The sequence below is a fragment of the Alosa sapidissima genome, chromosome 1, assembly GCF_018492685.1.
Source record: "Alosa sapidissima isolate fAloSap1 chromosome 1, fAloSap1.pri, whole genome shotgun sequence".
Lineage (NCBI taxonomy): Eukaryota > Metazoa > Chordata > Actinopteri > Clupeiformes > Clupeidae > Alosa > Alosa sapidissima.
Genome location: NC_055957.1, coordinates 48,189,289 through 48,202,976, shown reverse-complemented (window position 1 = coordinate 48,202,976; position 13,688 = coordinate 48,189,289). Strand labels below are relative to the sequence as shown.

General features: G+C 39.9%; 2 protein-coding genes across 2 annotated transcripts; one reads left to right on the top strand and one right to left on the bottom strand.

Moving 5' to 3' along the window:
* Positions 1-1,440: 1,440 nt before the first annotated feature.
* Positions 1,441-2,851, top strand: znf830 (zinc finger protein 830). Its single transcript, XM_042098633.1, has one exon. The coding sequence runs from the start codon at positions 1,555-1,557 to the stop codon at positions 2,620-2,622; it is 1,068 nt and encodes a 355-aa protein (XP_041954567.1). The 5' UTR covers positions 1,441-1,554; the 3' UTR covers positions 2,623-2,851.
* Positions 2,852-3,213: 362 nt separating this feature from the next.
* efcab14 (EF-hand calcium binding domain 14) lies at positions 3,214-8,596 on the bottom strand. The gene is made up of 10 exons (XM_042098623.1): positions 7,615-8,596; positions 7,313-7,461; positions 6,897-7,042; positions 6,445-6,543; positions 6,192-6,302; positions 5,775-5,861; positions 5,515-5,682; positions 5,303-5,405; positions 5,056-5,178; positions 3,214-4,763 (listed from the first exon to the last, which is right to left on the bottom strand). Exons 1-10 carry the CDS (start codon positions 7,791-7,793, stop codon positions 4,585-4,587), a joined length of 1,344 nt encoding a protein of 447 aa, XP_041954557.1. The 5' UTR covers positions 7,794-8,596; the 3' UTR covers positions 3,214-4,584.
* Positions 8,597-13,688: the final 5,092 nt, after the last annotated feature.

The following is a 13,688-nucleotide window of genomic DNA, read 5'->3' as shown; positions in this document are numbered from 1 at the left end:
TAGGGTGTGCAATGGCTTTTGACTCTCTGAGATCTCTGGACTCCTCCTAAAAAGGGTTGCCCAGGTCCTTAATCACACCAAACAACTTCTGGATCTTGTCTGTGAAGGATTTCCGAGACTGGTTAGTCTGTTCATGGTGTCAGATATCTTCACTAGCTACTTTGGCCTGAGAGGCAGACTCATACTGAGAAACCAAATAGCTAAACTCTGGTCCAGATACCATCCATCGCATTAGGGCTGATGGGTTCTCAGTTATCCCAATGGCACCACCATCACCTTTGACAATTGCGTTGGCCTGTTCATGGGCTTGATCAAAAGCCAATCCGGAAAACTCTGTGGGTCTTGTGGACCACAAAGTTCCCTTGCTGAAATTCACTGGCCAACTGAGGATGTGTTTGTTGTAAAGAGACTTTTCTTTGCACCATTTATTTTGCCATGTTAAAATACATATAAATTGATGCCTAGATCGTGTAAATTCGCCCAGCCATTCAAGTTCTACAGCAAAAACGTTTTTCTTACATTTGATGTTGGATTTTCAGGTAGCTAATGTAGTTTCTAGTGATTATTCATGCCAATTTTGGTGCTTGTATCACAAAGTGAACGACTGTCCTGGAATATGGACTTAACCTGCCACTCTAAGTAGCCATGGGCCTAGTTGATTAAGCAGGGGGGAAAAAACATAGTTGTCCAGAAAAGTCACAATTATATTGGGCCCACCACATCTGGGAAATACAAAATTATCAACGTTCCATTTTGGGATGTAGGTTCAAGTTGCCGTGTTGCACTTGTGACTTCCTTCCAGAAACCATGTCCATTGCATGTCTTTACATATGCAATATTTTCTGCCTATCTTCCCTCCTATAAATTATATTGGCCATTTAATAATAATAATAATAATACATTTGATTTGTATTGTATTGCACTTTATATTAAAACAATCTCAAAGTGCTAGAGCAACAATTTAAAATGTATGCAGTATAAGAAGTCAAGAATTTAAAAAATAAAAGATCAAGGTCAATAAATAATTAAAGTAAATAGTAAATTGTAATGGCAGATATTCTGAATTCACAAATAGGCAAGTTAGTTTTAAAATAAATATTCATTGGATTGGCCATTTAAAGTGAGGGTCTAATGACTTTTAATGATGATGAAATTAATGATGAAATAGGCCAGGAATACTCTAATTGTTCTGAAATCAAAATGTCAATGAGCAAAATGACATATAATGTAGGCTATGAAACTCAAAAACACAAATAAAATGAAGAATGTTGACATGTCCCTGGTTATTGTGAAATATAACACACCCCTTGATATTTTTATCCTGATGATGTTTACGAAGTCAACCTTTACCAAAGATGTGCCCTTTACCACATACATTTTAAAAGGAGTGTTGGTGGACACTGTTGATGACTGACAGCTATTTTAGATCAGGCGAAAATGTAGACGTTCTTTGGGTCCTTTGCCTAAACGTAATTACGTAATATTCGAGCGCCAAGATCTGCGCATTTTTGGCTATGATTTTTGGGGGTAGTTTTGTAATGCACGTAGTGGAAGATGTCAAATTCTAAGGTAAATAAGGGTAAAAAAGTAGTTAATCAGGAGGAGTTGCGTCGGTTGATGAGAGAGAAACAAAGGGGATCCGACAGAAAGAAACGAGTCGAATCGCCGTTTGCAAAATACAACTCCCTCGGTCACCTAAGCTGTGTACTCTGCAAAGTACCTGTAAAATCAGAAATACTATGGCAAGCACACGTTCTTGGAAAGCCGCATAAAGATAAAGTCGCTGAGGTAAAAGGAGCAAAGCAACCCCAAGTTAACAATGAGACCCAGTCCAAACCAGACCACTCATTACTGCTGAAAAGGAAAGCGTCAGAGACAAATGCAGCCCCAGGTAAAAGGCTCAAGGACGCTGGTTCCACGTCTTCCGGGCTTCCTCCAGGATTTTTTGACGGGGGCAAGAAATCCAGTAGTTTGGGAATATTAAGTGGCATGTATGATGATGATGGTGAAGACGGAGATGAAATCGACGAACACGACAGCAGTGTTGCAATGTCTGGAAAAGCCGAAGAAGTGAAATTGCCCAGCGTCTCTGCAGGTGTTGAAGTTGCACCAACTTCGGGACTTCCTGCAGACTTTTTTGACAGTGGTATCCCGCCTGCCCCAAGTGTTTCTCACTCGGGTTCGATTTCTAAACCGGACGAAGATGACAAGGTCACAGAGAAGAGAGAGAACTCAGCTGAGGCTTTACCCGAGGGGTTTTTCGATGACCCAGTGAGAGATGCCAAGGTGCGCAACGTGGACACACCCAAAGACATCATGGACAAGGAGTGGGAAGACTTTCAGAAGGCGATGCGACAGGTGAATACCGCATCCGATGCTATTGTTGCTGAGGATGACGAAGAAGGGCGTTTGGAGCGTCAAATCGATGAGATTGATGAACAGATTGAATGCTACCGCCGAGTGGAGGTGCTACGAGACAAACAGGAGGTCGTCAAAGAGAAACTAGTACAGGCGAAGAAGGGTGTTTCTACAGAGTGCTCTGGTGACAGTGATGAAGAAGATGAAGAGGAATTGCTTCATGTGTTGTCCCGGGACTGGAGGGCTAAAGGAGCTCTTGCTTAATGTAGCCTACTTTGTCAGGTTACCAACAGTGTGTTTCTCCCGTTTTCCAAAATGTGTACATAGCAGTGGTGTTTGGGGGCTTATGTATTTTGTTTAAATGCGTCCAAACACATGTGGGGTTGTTGAAACATTGTGATGCTTTAACAAAATGTCGACTTGTGACTTTAAAAGTCCACCTTCAAATGTAGTCACATACATAAAACTGTTCATATCAAAAACTTTTCAGAGATGGTGTTGCATGGGAATCTTCTTTTGACAAAACAACTTGAGCTGATTTGTTCATTCATGGCGTAATAGCAACATTGCAGTCCCCCAAGGGCTGAATTTAGAAACATCATACATGTAAGTGGTGGAGCTTACTTAAATAATTGAATATAAATACATCATACAATGTTTTTCTACCATGGTGAATCCTAGTGTCCACTTGTGCAACTGACAAGGAATGTCCTTAAAACAGGAACATATAGGTGTCTATCTTTTGTCAGGAACTTCAGATATGTGTATTTCCAGTGGCAAAACAGCCTGGCCCAAATACTCCCAAATGCTGCTGGTAGGACTTGCGGTATGTATCCACATAAAGAATCTCATTAATGACCATTTTTAAGTTCTTTATTATAAATTAGCCATTTATTCATGTTACATTATACGCAACATGCAAGGTTTAAGATAATTTGTTATAATTTACAATGTTTATATAAGATTTTATACATAACTGCCCTCCCTCCCTCCCTCCCTCCCACACGATAACCCCACAAGTTGCTTTTGTACATAAATTCTGCCATATTTACAGATTCAGAAGGATGTAATGAGGTGACAAGACATGAGGACGTGTAATACAATCACATTCTTGTGTGCACAATAGAATGACTGAATTGGTTACATTGTGATCAGTGTTTGTCTCACTACCTGTTATAAACTCATTCCAGCAAATTATTAAAATACCTTAAGCAAATGAAACTGGGACATGGCCAGAATATTTAATCAAGAACTTAACTAGTTCATAAAATAGGGGTGTCAATCAAATATCTGGATTAATTTACAGCCTAACTATTCTGATCTTGATATCCCTAATGAGTTATGTACATGCACACAGAATCATGGGAAATAAATAACTGCAAATAATTGTTAGACGTGGCCAGGTACTCTTATCTCAAATCTGTTCAGTATGCACAGCCCTGTAATGAACTTACATTTCAACAAAGACTTGTGCCTCTAGCCCTTAGCATCTTAGAAACAACAATAGTTCTCAGAGTTGACAAATGAGAAGTTAAAATTGAGACCAATTTTAAAAAGTCCTGTTCTCTGTCTGGTATGGAGACATAAAAACAAGATGGGGTAGAGATAATGTCTACCATCTGTGATGTGAATTGTGGCTAAAATTACTGGCATTTAAGAAAAAAAAATATTTTGGTGAAGTCATCACAATTGACTGTTTTCAAAACATGAAATAAAATATGCCTTCACGGAAAGGCGCAGCATGTAGTTTTTGTTGTCAAAAATGTCAAAATGTAAGTATACCTACACCAATGGTATATTTATAATGTAAAAACAAAATGATGTTCCCAATCACCCTGCACATTCCATGGATAGTGTCATTCAGTTGCATAAGAATATTGGAAAACAGTTACTTATGTCTTCAGAATAACATCATTGCTAATGTAAAATAGAATTTTTGACAACAAAAGCTATTTCGCCTTTATTGTGGTAAAAACTTACATTGTAAACTTATATGAAATAGCAAAACTTTAACACATCAACCATAAAAGTTGACCATGTGATCCACATGGCGAACAGCTGACAAGTGTCTATGTTTATGACGTGCGAGTGCCATGGTCATGACGTCAACAACTTCAATACTCATAAAAACAAAAGGGAAAGTGCGGTAAAATTACTGAGGCGTCGAGTGGCATGTCATTTTCGCCTCACCCATTCCACTCCTTCCCTCTCCTGAAGGCACTCCTCTCACGGGGCTGCCGCGGGCCGCAGCTCAGCCAGAGAGTACCTGCCGTCCCCGTCCTGGTCATAGGGCTCAAGAAGATGGGCGGCCGGTGTGTCTGCACCAAAGAACTCCTGCAGGTCCGTGTAGGAAACCCCGGGAGAGTCAGGGTGCAAGGCCACGTGCTGGAAGAAGGTTTCTAGGTCTGAAAATAGACGTTTGGAATGTGATCATTGCACAGCTGCACTGCACCCATCACATGTTGTCACTGACCGAGAAAATCGTCACAAGCCTAAAATGCTGAGAGGGTGTAACAATAACCTACTACAACCTCCAACACTATTGCAGCTGATGAGCAGAGTATAGATGCTTTGGCTGCGCCAAGCCATGATGTTTACTGAACCAGCGCCTTAATAAAATAGGGCAGCCAAGGGGCAAATTGTACTTATGGAGCCAAGAGGTAAAATCCTGATTGTTGTCCAGGAGAGAAAACATACCTTTAACTGAAACTACACTCAGATGAGAGGTCCTTTTTTGAGTGTGCTTCACCTCTCTCTTAGACCGTTTTGGAGAGAGGAATCTTGGTCGCCTAGTTGGCTTTGAGTTTGATTGAGGGGGGCCTGAAGGAAAAAGAAAAGAATAAATACATAAGATAACAGCTCACATGGGCAATGTCCTGCTCAACCAGCAGTTCAGGTATATTGGCTCAAAAGCCTATAGCCACGAAGCATTCCCTATCCGTACCAGAGGTTTCGGAAATGGGCTGCTCCACAACTCCAATGCCACCAGCTGTGGGACCATGGTCATCTTCAGTAATTCTAGCTTTGACGGCTGTCACTGGGGAGTCCTAGACATCAGAAGCATGTTGTTTGACAACAAAATATCATTCTTAAAATATCAAGTGAACAGAACAAAGCCATCTCCCTTTTGGTGAAACACTTGAAATAGCTACTTACATCTGCCTTCACTTGCATAAATGGTGACTGTGACTCCAGAGAAGACACCCTTTCCGTGATATTTAACAGGGTGGACTGCATACTGTGCACCTGACTGGCAGCCCAAGACTGGTGAAGTGTTTGAGTGACATTTAATTCACTGAAGGACTCCTGGAGGTACATCATCTCCTACAGAAAGAAAACGGAACCAGCTATGACAGACCTGTTAAGCCATTTGACCTGACACACCAGATTTCATTGGTGACCTTTACCCTTTTTACCTGTTTCAAAGCACCACACGTGCTGCTGTTTGCGCCTTTTTCTGATGGGGTATCTGGTTTGGAGCTAGGTTTTACATCACTGCCATTCTGTTCCACAATACACAAAAAAATTAAATACAAGGTGTAAATAAAGGTGATTATATTAACTTGCTTGTTAACTTGCTGTTTGTTTCAAATTGAACAAAACCAGCCCCTTCTGTGTTTAGGCTATTTAATTGTATTCAACTTGCTAGACCTTCAGATCTATAATTACATTACTCATCAAAGTGAGTGTAACAAACAGTAAGAAACTTCAAAGCACATCAAACTACACTTAATTATATAAAACAATCAATTAAAAACAATGTATCCTGCGCAAAAAAAGCTAAAATGTCCACTTTCTACTTGACATTAGCTGGATGGAAAGATGAACAATACTATTAGTTTCTTTTGATTGTCCACTTCTTTCCTCTGGTCTTCTACAGCAGTCTGTATTGTTCTGACATCATGCTGCACACTGGTCAGTGTGCTCCCAATTGTCGCAACACTCTGAATGACATAATCCACAATTAACATGACCAAATCATGCTGGCGATAGTATTCTTGTACACCATTAAGAGACAGAGATAAGCGGATGACACTTAGACGAAAGCTGAAATCTCTGTATACTGAAGATCATGTTTCAATTTACCTTTTGCAGTTCTTCAACTGTGGTGGGAAGACTAATCAAATCTGAAGCAGACTTGATGTTTGCTTTCAGGTGGTTGACAGCAGAATCAAGGAGATTTATCTAAAAGAGAATATTCAAAATATTGATGTCTTGTGACATTCTCTTTTCTAAAAGAATTGTATTTCACCCTGTTAAATGTGGCAGCCAAAATGAATTAAAATAAACCCTTTATTCATTCTTCAATCACATTCAGGCAATGAGAGGCACATTACTAAATGATGTCCTTCTATCTGCACTTTTCCATCTGAATATATTGTACACCATAGATGCAGTACGCTAGTAGATGTGCACTATGTGCCAGGGTATGTGGAGGCCAAACTGATGAAGGGCTGTTTATCATCTGCATCACCTACAAGCGGGCCTTCGTAAACAAAGTTGTGTCTGGAATGCACTTTTAAAGGGCACATTTTTACCTTTCTGTAAATCTCTGTGAGATTTGACCACAATTTATCCAAGCCCTTATCACCATACTCTAGATCCTCAAGCTTCTTTTGTTTGGACTTCAAGTCTTCACTCAGCTTTGGAATTTCATGAGATGACATTTGTTGACTGGAATCCACTGAAACGAAAAGGCATTTTGAGTCACCTCAAGCTATAAAAGCCTTGCCTATCTGGCACCAAAGTATTCAGTTGCAGCTGCTTAACTGATAGGTCAAGTGTACTCAAAGCAACAGAATGTGAAGGCTGCCAAAGAGTATTCATGTGATGACATTTATAAAAAATACTAGAGGTGAGGGACCTGTGGTATCTAAGCCTGGTGTTCACTAAATCAGTGTTGCAATGACACTGTGACAAGGACTGACCGAAGGCCAGTTTAGTAATAGCTTACTTGTATGAATCTTCTCCTTCAAATTGTCCAGGTCGTCTTTCAGGGCTATCTGCATCCATATTAATCCAGCACAGGCAATCACACAAGCAGCCAGGATAATAAACACGCACAGTGGGTAGCAGATGTTGCAACACTGTGTATAACTTCGTCTTTAAGAAGAGGGAAAGATTAAAAACATGTGACAGAATGTTGTTCATTGCCAGACACGCGCGTTTCATACACTTGTTAGATGTCTGATCAGATGAAAATGAGTTAATGAGGTGAAGTTGTGTCGATTGTGAAGATACTTAAACGTTACTTACTTTCCAAATGTACTCAAACTGCTGAGGTTGTTGAAGTCATCATCATCTGAACTTGTTTCGGACTGCGAATCTGGGGGCTCGGTTCTCAGAAGTCTGTGACCGGATCCTTTTTTAGTTTTCTTTCTTTTGCTTTCCCCACTCAGCCCAATAAGAGCATTGAGTTCCTTCCTCTTCTTCATCTTTTTTTGAGGGGTCAGCGCTCCGGCTGAACCCACTTTGAATCCTACTAAATCCAACGTTTTGTCCAGTTTGCGGCTACACCAGTAAATTAGCTAGCTAGCCAGCTAGCTAATAATCACAACATTAAAACAAGTCTTTACAGAATTAGCATGTAGCGAGCTAGCTATATCTCTGGTGGCAACAGTCTTTTACAACGCCACAACGCGTGATTACAAGCTATTAAGTCAGCAAGGCAGTTTAATGTTTGTTAACAATATGGTCGCTAGCATTAATGCCAACCCTACGGTTACTTTGACCGACTAACGTGAACTTCAAGAGGACGTAATGAAAATTAGCTTAACTGTTAGCCAGCTAGCCACCTGTATACTCAAAGTATGAGTTCTGCTAATACAAAGATGGTCTTAGGTTAGCTGCTAGATGGTCATTATAGGCTGAATTAAAACAATCATCCCAAGAGGAAAATTACAATCCAGACCATTTACAACTGATACAATTAGCTAGCGAAAGGCTTAAAGCTCAACAACGTTAGCTTTCCCTACGTATCCTCCTAGCTGTGATCAGACCAATCGGTTAACCTGACCTCGAAGCGGTCCTCTTTTCTCTTTTTTCCAAATATACTGATACCATCCTCTCCATGGTATGGCGATTTCAATCAATAAATAGCTTCAACAGACTGGTAGCGTGATATATATTAGGAGGCTCCTGTCAAGAATGAGCCACAGTGCTGAAACAACTAACGTTAACCTCGGAGACGCAGAGTAGCACCCCCTGATCTCTTGTTTTCTTAGCGAACACGAACAGCTGACCTCATATTCCAACAAACGTTGTTCGTATTGGTCTTCTTAAGGGTCTACGTACTACTGTGATTTCCCATTGGATATAGGCTATATGGGTATGAAATAATGCCCTATGAAAATTCCTACCAAACAATAATACCTTCATGTCCATTTGTTGCGGCGACCTCTCAACTACTGGCTCAATATTAATAAATCATTGTATTTGCAGACAAAATACTGATTGACGCCGTGTTTGTACAAAAACAATGAGTTTACAAGACCCTGAACATCACCAGTATGCTCAAAATCTAGGGCCTTTAAGTAGCCCAGGGCCTACAAAACTAGCCTACATAAAATAATGGACATGCAGTCTAGGCTAAACCTTTAATTGTCCAGTCATAGCCTGACATGTCCATCCATCATACATACTAAGTTTAGGCAGGTTAGGAATATAAGGCTACTTTTTAGGATATTAATGCCCAACCATGGCCTCCAAGATAAGGCATTTCTGAGTAAACTATGAAATGTAGCCTATGAAAAAATGGGAATTTAACAAAAATATTTTTACAGATCTCAGTTTTGGGACCTAAACATTAGGCTATGTAGACAAACTTTGAGCACAATCTGAGATGGTGCAGCAACCATTTTCCTGGATTGTCTGATGACACAGAATGACCCTACTGCCACATCTGAAAGATGCTTACACAGAAACTGAGCTCACTTTAAAGATGCCTTTTTGAGAACTGAATATTGTAGGTCGAACCCAATATGTGATTATTACAGGCTGTAATAAACACGTAAGAATGTCAATAGTTCAACTGTTCAATTCTGTCAAAATTTCTCTAAGTGGCTTCTATAAATACAGTTTACAAACTGTAGTGTATCCAACCATAATCCTGAATATCATACGGAAGAAATGAGAAATTCAAGGCACAATAGCTAATTTAAAGGGACACCAGGCAACGTTTTCGTGTTAATTAATCTTCTACGGAGTTTCGTAGAGAAAAAGCATCAGGCCTACCTGGTGTCCCTTTAAGATAGGAAGCATATTTGGGCCTATGGAGCATTGTATGATCTGGATTTGAAAGAATTATTCCTCATAAATCCGAATGTAAAATATGTTCACTCTTGATTCAGGGCATATGGGGTGGCAGAGATATTGAAAATCATCCTCAACTGTAAGCCAAACTGCAAACAGCTATAGTTTATGGCATTTTGAGCCATTTTCAATTCAATAAATGAAACCTTGTCTTCTGCCTAGCAATATGAATGGCTGTTGGAATCTTTGTCATCTGATTGGCTGTTGGAATCCTACGGTCTGATTACATGTCTATATTCCCTTTTATTTTGCTGAGGAGACTAAAGAAGGTCCACCTGTCTCCTCAGATCCTGGTGAACTTCTACCACTGCACCATCAAGAGCATCTTCACCAACTGTGTCACAGTATGGTAGCCTATGGCAACTGTGCCTCTGACCGGAAAGCACTGCAGAGGGTGGTGAAAACTGCCCAACGCACCACTGGCTCCTCACTCCCCTCCATCGAGGCCATCCAGGGCAAACAGTGCTTGCGTAAGGCGCACAGCATCATCAAGACTGTTCTCACCCCAACCAGACTGTTCACCCGACTCCTCGTGGAGCCGTTACAGGTAGGGCTGTCAATCTATTAAAAAAAATAATCTAATTAATTACATACTCTGTGATTAATTAATCTAAATTAATCACATATATCATTTTAGCTGTGAAAGTATTTTAAATATTTAAATTCAAATGAATCATTGAATAATCAGCATTAGTGACATTAAAGTTCAAAGACTCTTTTATTATTATTTTCACTGTTCAAATAATTGCCATAATAATCTATGCTATGACCTAATATGCTGATGAAATAAAGCAACAGCAAAGCAACTTCACTTGCATTTGTTGGGTAGGCTACTACAAATGCAAGCTAACCAAAGTGCAGTCGGTTCTCCCGCCATGGTTTTGGTAATCACACACCTGCTGCATCTGAAGGCCCACGCATAATACGGCCTACGACTATCACTCTACACGCCCCCTGTTGCACATCACATTTTAATTTGCTAGCTGATCCTGCCTCCTGGCTCCCCAAAATGCCGCATCATGTGAACAGATCAGCAGGCCAGCAAATTTTCACCTAGTTTTCAGACACACGTTGCGGCAAAAAGACGTCTCCTCTTCCTGCAAATTTAGAGTGATCACTGTGTGAAAAGGCCTACTAGGCCTTCATGCAACACATAGGCCTACATGTCACAACATTCCGAGTTGCAGCGCTGGCATTGACTGTTTATCCAGGATGAGCCAACAGCATGCAAGGTTTTATCGTCATCGTCCTGACGCGTGCGTTATGATCTCCCCTACTGCAGAAACAGAAACATCACATTAGAAGAAACATTTTAAATTTGAAGCAAATTTCACATACATTTAGGCATGTGTTTGAGCTCATACAAACACAGCATAATGTAAGGCTGCTTGGTTGGACTGATCATTCGTTTCATTTAGCCATACGCCCTTTTGTTACGTTTTATAATATATGTTTTTTACTAAATATTATTCAGACATTGATGTAGTTCTGTACCTTTTCTTGCATACAGGCCACAGGCCGTCTGGGCCAGTGGAGCCAGGCAAACAATCAATATGACAGCTATAGATCTCTGCAGAAAAACAACACTGTACATCAGCTAGCCTGTAAATACTCTTGATACATTTACATCCTTAAATGTATTCATTGAGCACACCCTTTTATCCAAAATGACTTACTAAAATAACATTCAAGCTAATGCAGAGGAGACCTTATAGTATAGGTAGCAATTAATACTACATCAATCAATACTATTACCAGAGTGAGAGTGAAGAAGTGGTAGAAGGAGGAGGAGGGAAGAAAGGGAAGTGCATGTTAGGTGTGTCAGGTTGTTAGAAGTGTAAGAAAATGAGGTACTCTCAGAAGTTTGGTCTTCAAGAGCTTCTTGAGGATAGATGGGGCTGCCTGGGTATGGCCTGATTTTTCTTATATTAAATAGTGCGAAGCAGCACAACCGTGCAACAGAGGCAACCTAGCAGAAAGGTGAGCTTGTCATTAATCATGACACCTAGGAGCAAGAGAGAAAGAGTCTATTTTGATGGTGATGTGATGCATGGTCAAGATCTGCAGTGAGACTGTGGTGTCATCAGGTGAGAAAGACAGGTTGGGTATCTGCTCAACAGAGATATAATAACAAGCTGTAATAGAATGAAATAGCAAGTTTGGAGCCTGCTCTTTAGTGAGTAGAGAGTCAGGATGCACACACACAAAAGCATAATAGCTTAATTTGCTAGAAATGCATGCAGAAAAACTTGAATTGTTTCATCACATAGAAAATACAGATATTGTGTGAAGGAAGTATTAGCCAACAAAAGAAACAGAATAATACAAAAAATGCTGATATATGACCTTAAGTAATTGAACATTTAAATTAGGCAATTTGAAATAAAATAAAAAATAATATACCATGTTTGTAAGCTTGCATTTTTCATCAGATAACTGCACAATGGAGTTTTAAAGCAATACCATGCTAGTAAGGATTTGGAGCTTTCACTCCCTTATTGGCACCAAAAGAAAAACTCAATGTGTATCCTTTGACTTACCACCCCATCACATTAACTTGTTTTGTCTGTAAATAGCATACTGTTACTTAAAATGAAATCACAAAGACAATTTCGAATAATGCCTGCCTGTAGAGCACTCATCTAAGCCAACACATTCTGACATTCTTTTACATTGTTTAATTATTGATTTTTCATTACTATGAGAGGGTCTGTCAAGCTTAATTCAACCACCTTGTCACGCAAATTAGACATAGTGGAAAAGGCACCTGTTTTATAATGACTCTTTTGATAATAGAATTTGTCTATTTTTGTGGTTTACTCTCTAGTGTTCATCTGTCCAGGATCAGTCATTAATGTCATCATTAATGTCAACATTAATGTCATCAGGAGTGTTTCCTGTGTGTAAGGACATATTTTGTAGGCTATTTTTGTATATGGTAATTTACAGCAATATAGTAATAGGCTTGTGTGCAAAAAACGAGCAGACTTACAAAATGTTGGTAAGCTTGAATACAAGTGGAGACAAATAAAACAGCTAGTTCCAACAGCTAAGCAGGCATACAACGCTACACTCTAGGGGCATGTCCGTGAACCCCCATGTTCATGCCCCCAGAGTGTAGCGCTGTAGCTGCCTGGCTGCTTTAGCTGTTGGAACTATTAACTTGAGCTAGATAAAACCAATTTTTTCCGTAGCTTACCGACAGTACTCGGTGACCTTAAGAAACAGAGATCTATGTGAAAAATTGCCGGATTTCTATTTTAAGACAACAAGATGACTAACTTTCTACCATTTGCATTGAGCAAATTCAACTTTCAAAGTGAGAAAAACAGGCGAACAAAAGCGTAGACACTGGGCGGCTCTGAGGCTAGGAGTCGACCACTTCCAGCTTGCATTCCATTGACCCCCATTTATTTTGGCGTTATATTAACTATTTTCGGAGAAATACAACATTGTGTGATTGGCATCATAACCTCATAACTCACTTTATGGCTGAGTAATAAACTTTTTTCCGAAAACAATGACGTAATGAGCAAACGACTCACACAGGAGCGAAGTGACCGTATTCTCTGGATAAGAAATTTGAAGGCAGTCTGGGGAAAGTCCACCACAGGTAAGATATTTAGGAAAGCATCAAGGGGGTAAAACAATTAAGTGATGTTTTGATGGGTTGGCACTACATCAGAACAAATCCTCACCAAAAGCTGCACTCAAAGTCGCAGCACTCGCAGCAAGGGATCAGATTCCAAAAATAATTCAGTGGAAATGCATGGATTCCAGTTTCTTCCAGTAGCAGCAACTGGAATCCATGCATTTCCAGTGAATTATTTTTGGAATCTGATCCCTTATCATACCTGTACATTCTTACTCTTTGCTCGACTTATCGTGACTAAATTCAAATCGTCTTGTAAGTAAACTACCAGTGCTTTTTCAAAGTTCTCAATGTCTCGTTTTAAATGTCAGGGCCCTCGGAAGTCTACCAATGAAGTGTGGAGATACATTGAGCCTCATAAATGGGT